General features: G+C 34.8%; 1 protein-coding gene across 1 annotated transcript in view; it reads left to right on the top strand.

The window, feature by feature from the left end:
- The window catches only part of LOC106465712 (mitochondrial uncoupling protein 3-like), a 23,695-nt gene extending 20,193 nt beyond the window's left edge, over nt 1-3,502 (top strand). The window contains exons 5-6 of the mRNA XM_013925951.2: nt 320-602; nt 2,304-3,502. Of these exons, the coding sequence (XP_013781405.2) occupies nt 320-602; nt 2,304-2,529 (509 nt within the window). The 3' untranslated portion in view covers nt 2,530-3,502. The remainder of the gene's footprint in view (nt 1-319; nt 603-2,303) is intronic.
- The last annotated feature ends 2,128 nt before the right edge of the window (nt 3,503-5,630 follow it).

Here is a 5,630-nt window from a genome sequence, read left to right as displayed (position 1 = left end):
CAGACGTCATTTCAACACATCGTTTGTTTTATTGAAACACTGTATATATGTACACACTCACATTTGTATACGTATGTATATAATATATGATATTGAATATATATATATATGTGTATAATACATAAGATGAGACAATTACTTACTTGCTCCGTGCTATTATGACATTTGCTCACCGTGGTCACATAAAGACGGGATCTCTAATATACGTATTCTAACTGCCAGAAATAAAGATGGTAACGTCAACAATATGAGACTCGAGTTTCATAACATCACCAATTCTGGCCTTCACTCATATTACCGATTTTTCTTCACCCCTCAGGAACGTTACCAAACGTTACAAGAAATGCTATAGTGAACGCTTCGGAACTAGTGGCTTATGATTTGATCAAGGAAGCCATTCTGCGCCACCAGCTGATGTCAGATAACTCTCCATGTCACTTCGTGTCTGCTTTCGGTGCGGGCTTCTGCGCCACAGTTGTGGCGTCGCCAGTAGACGTCGTCAAAACCCGTTACATGAACTCCTATAAGGGGCAGTACCTGGGAGCTGTGGATTGTGCAATGAAAATGGCAAAGGAAGGGGGCCCTCTGGCGTTTTATAAAGGGTAAGTTAGCATATTGCCGAAGAGGCATTTCACATACTAGTTACTTTATAATATTGCCGACGAGACGTTTCACATACTGGTTACTTTGTAATATTGCCGACGAGACGTTTCACATACTGGTTACTTTATAATATTGCCGACGAGACGTTTCACATACTGGTTACTTTGTAATATTGCCGACGAGACGTTTCACATACTGGTTACTTTGTAATATTGCCGACGAAACGTTTCACATACTTGTTACATTGTAATATTGCCGACGAGACGTTTCACATACTGGTTACTTTGTAATATTGCCAAAGAGACGTTTCACATACTTGTTACTTTATAATATTGCCAAAGAGACGTTTCACATACTTGTTACTTTATAATATTGCCAAAGTGAAATTTCACATACTTTTTACATTACAGACAAGAGTAGACAAAGTTATTCACCCACTTGTGAGTTTTTGGCAAGTTATAACTTCTTAAAATTACTAATGTAGTTTTCTCGTTTTGTCGCTGTTGCCACTTAATTAACCCACTCCGGGACAAAAACAAAGACAAGGAGTAGCTTTCTGGTTCCATTCGTCAGTTCTTCTGAATGATAAATAAAGTTAATTCAAGTAAAAGTAAATACCGTATTGGCCCGATTATAAGGCGATGTTTTTAAATTAATAATTAGGCTGTAAAATTCCTAGTCGCCTTATAATCGTGGCGGACCACAGACCCACTTCTCCCTACTCTAGCCTGTCGCATTCCTGAAAGTCCAGATAGCATCCATCTACACATGGGCGCCAGATGTTTGCCCAAGATGCTCGCTAATTCTTGCAACTAATTCACCTGCAGGCTGTTCATTTATAGTATTGATTTTGCTGACCTAAAAAATATGACACTCAATTTTTTTCTTTCCCACGGTTTCTGAAAATGTGGGTCGCCTTATATTCGAGATTGCCCTATAATCGGGCCAATACGGTAAATAATATCAATAATAAAAAAATTATTGTTAAGATAGATAAGTAATCCCATGTTAATAGAAATCATATACCTATTGTAATGTGCAGTCACTTAAATAAAAATTATAAAAGATACAGTCCACCATCTTAATTTCATTCACACCGAAACAGTTGTAATGAATATCGTCCTTCGTATCCTAGCCCACCTGATGAGCCCTGGTATCAAATGACAGCTCGCTAATTTACCTCTTAAGAAATTTGTTACTTTTTTTATCACCATTTTCAGTAGTAAATGTGCAAGCACTCAAATTACCCGAAGTTTTAGTTGAAACAGTGGATAAATTTTAAACATCATATTAAAACCTCCATCTAGTAACCTCGTATATAATTCCGTGAAACGAGACTAAAACTTATTTCGTTGTATTAACTTTATAAGTAATCACGTGAAACGGTCATCTAGAACAGTGTTTCTCAAACTTTTAGGTTGCCCACCCCCCAAAAATTTGCAACTCATATAAACTGACTGCTACTAAAACGTGGTCTGTGGAGGAGCTGTTGACTATTTGTTTTCCCTCTCATCTAGCAGTTTTGCAGGAAAAGTTTGAAACAAATAGGCTCTACTCTTGACTTTCAGCTAGCTGAACAGAAATACTTAACTTGAAGCTTTTCTCTCTCTCTCTTCTTCTCTTGAAAAGTTTCGTATTGTGCCATCTGTCTAGGTCCATTCATATCTCAATAATAACTGATGCATTTTTCTTTACAATAGTTTCATGCCTTCCTTCATCCGGTTGGGTTCCTGGAATATCTGCATGTTTGTTACATTTGAACAACTGAAACGACTCTTCGTGGCTATGGGAGAGGGGCAGTTATTGTCAGGCCCTATTCCTTCTCCTGGCTACGCCCCCATTTTCCAATTCCTAGTGGAGCCGCCCTCATCTCCCGCCAAACTCGACAGCATCTACAAAAAACGCATGAACCAGTGGGACATCTAAGCTTAATCTGATCGATTTAATTAACGCATGGTTTGTGTTTAAAAGAAGAAATGAATAGATATAAATACGTCTTACATGTCTGTTAAGCCGTCACTTATTAATCTGATGTAATATAACTATTTGATTTACTTTTCATCACAGATTATACATCGGTGGTCTGAGCTGGTGTTAGTTACGTGGTTTAGCATCTAAAAGTAATTCGACCAGTTAGTTCTGTTGCGAAAGAAGGACGTATTTACTATTTTTACAAGTAAGAAAACAGCAATATAATCAAAGCATGCGTAGAACTTTGATATAGTTTAGGCCAACACTGTAAAATTTCGAATTGTGTTTTCACGAAATTGTACATACAAATTATTGAAAAAAAACAAACAAAAAAAAAAACAACATTGCTACGGGCGAGACCGGTTGTAAAATAAAATAATTTGTTTGACGAACTAAAATTTCTCGATGGAACGAGTGTAAAATAATGTTTGTTTGCATCTGTCATATAAACACATTATATTACAAAATCTACTGAGAATTCAAAGTCTGGGATTGATTGTTATGCCTATGTCACCTCTAAATCTTAAGGAAACGTTGTAATGACGAGAAAGTAAATACAATTGACGTAAAACTTCATCTGGATGTTATCATAATATTACTCATGCAATCTTAAGATTACTTTCCTTATGATGAATACTATTAAGGAAAACGTATATCGAACATAAGCAACGCATTTTGTGAAAAATGCTAGTATTCATAAGACATCACAAAAATCACTTACATTAAAACATGGCATTTTTATGCCTTTAGGTTTTGGTTTCGTTCCATCTCAATCTAAACATCTTAAAGGACACAGAAGGTTCAACAATTTGACTCACTGAACGGGTGATGAACATTCTGTATAAAATGTTTATAATTATGTGTAAATGTAATATGTATTCAATTTCCGTTGTCAATATGCATGAAATAAAGTAAATTTTACACGTGAAAAAAAATCTCGTGATCCTGTTTTATTGTATGAATAAAAGCGAATACGAAACATGAGGGTCGGTTTAAAAAAAAAGTACAAAAATACAAAGTAATTTTTATAACCACACGTTAAATGTTCTTATCAAATATTACGTGAGTTTTAACCAAGTATCTTTATCAAACTAATTAGTTCAAACAAGACTCAATGCCTAAGACATTTTACCTAGGAACATGTTTTCACTTGAATGGAGAAAAAAAAAGGCTTTTTAAAATTCAATAAGTACTGAAAATTATGATTTTTGTAATTAATATCGTATTAAGGATCACGCATGTTTTACGGTTGTAAATTAAGTTATATAGCCAAACACAATGTCGCTAAGACGGCCCACTCTCTATCACTACAAAGGTAATGAATTTTAGTCGCGCCATCTAGTAGCTGGTTAGACAACACTTACCAAGCCGCTTATCTAACTCTACACTTTATGACATGTTCCAGAGTTTATAGTTTAAAAGTAGGAATGTCTTTTCTTCTTTTTTGATACGACATTACATCGATGAATGAAGTGACCTAATATTGTTTACGCTTTAAGAAGTTTGTAGATCATAATATGAATCTTTGTGAAATTATGACAGTTGAAAATAATACAAGTACAGGAAGAGGTATTGTATCCAAGCAGTAAACACACGAAGAAAGGTATCAAGTACTACTTCACACTAGGTTGAATATTTTTTATTGAAGTTTACAAAATAAACATTAATATCCATGTGCGCTCGAGCAGGTTCGGCAGACCGAGCAGCAGCCGGACCAACATTTTGTCACAGTAACTGTAGGGATTTTTAAACTTTAACTTGCACCTCAAAAATAGTTTCTAGGTAAATGGTTTATTTATTTATTATTAAGCACAAAGCTACACAAAGGGCTATCTGTGCTCTGCCCATCACGGGTATCGAAACCCGGTTTCTAGTAGTATAAGTCTGCAGACATACCACTGTGCCGGGGGGCTAAGTAAATAGATAGACTTATAGTAGTATGTATCTATCAGTATAACAATACATAATATATTACATGTGTAATCTGTAGGTGTACATGCTTGTGCTTGCTTATAGCTATGGTGAGAATAAGTGTTAGTGAGCAAGCATAAAACACCAGTGATGCAAAGACGTTGTCTGAGTACATAATGTTGTATTGTTCTTCTTTCGTTGGCGGGTTCATTTCAATAATTTGGTGATAACAACTTAACTTCCACCCCACGTAACTATCACAGATTAGTTTTTTTTTCCTCTTTTAACGTCTCTACAAGTTTGAACACTTGTACACTGTTATAAATTGTTGTGGGTCTATGTTACAAAATATATTAAGATCTCTCTAACAATACTAAGATTAACGTAAAATCAACTTACTTATACAGTAACTCAACAAGTGCGATATCAAATATAATATTTCACGAAAACACTCTGACTGATTCAACTCTTTATCTCAAGACAACTTTATCTATCCTAATTATCTTCTTCAAACCCTTATTTATAATCTATCTTACAACATACTGGAAAACTTGACATCAAATCTCAGAACTTTCTAAACCTGTGTCATCATTATTATCTGCAGCTCCCTCTAGGTAAAAAATAAATTAGAATATTAAAATTATATCTTCGAACAATATCAACAGGAAAGATTAGGGTAAAAGTTATATTCACTGTATCTGTTGTTAGTTACTATTTTGGAATTGAATCATCATGCTGTGTCTTGACAAATGCTTTTCGTCGATGTGGTAAAATGCTGCACAAATTCAGAAGGTATAACAAATTTTGAAAAGAAATAAAGTAATGCTCGTGATTTAAAACGAGAAAATATACTACAATGAATAATTATTACGTTTATTAAATACATAAACTAAAATTAGTATTGACTACATTCACTTTGTTAGCTTTTTCATATGAATAGCGAAAGTATCATATGTGTATAGATGCAGAGACTTGTTATATTGTAGCCTACTTGAGTATCATCACCACAGCTTTTCTCTATCAAACCTGCCGCTTGGAGCGCTGCGGTTAGCCTGATTACACTTTTCTGGCTAGGAAGAATGTCTAAGCAACATAACGTTTTCGCTATAGCATTGAAACATGAGAAGTTGCAGTACAACGTCTAC

Source organism: Limulus polyphemus, unplaced genomic scaffold (genome assembly GCF_000517525.1).
Source record: "Limulus polyphemus unplaced genomic scaffold, Limulus_polyphemus-2.1.2 Scaffold2026, whole genome shotgun sequence".
Taxonomy (NCBI): Eukaryota; Metazoa; Arthropoda; class Merostomata; order Xiphosura; family Limulidae; genus Limulus; species Limulus polyphemus.
This window is presented reverse-complemented; position numbering and strand designations above follow the sequence as displayed.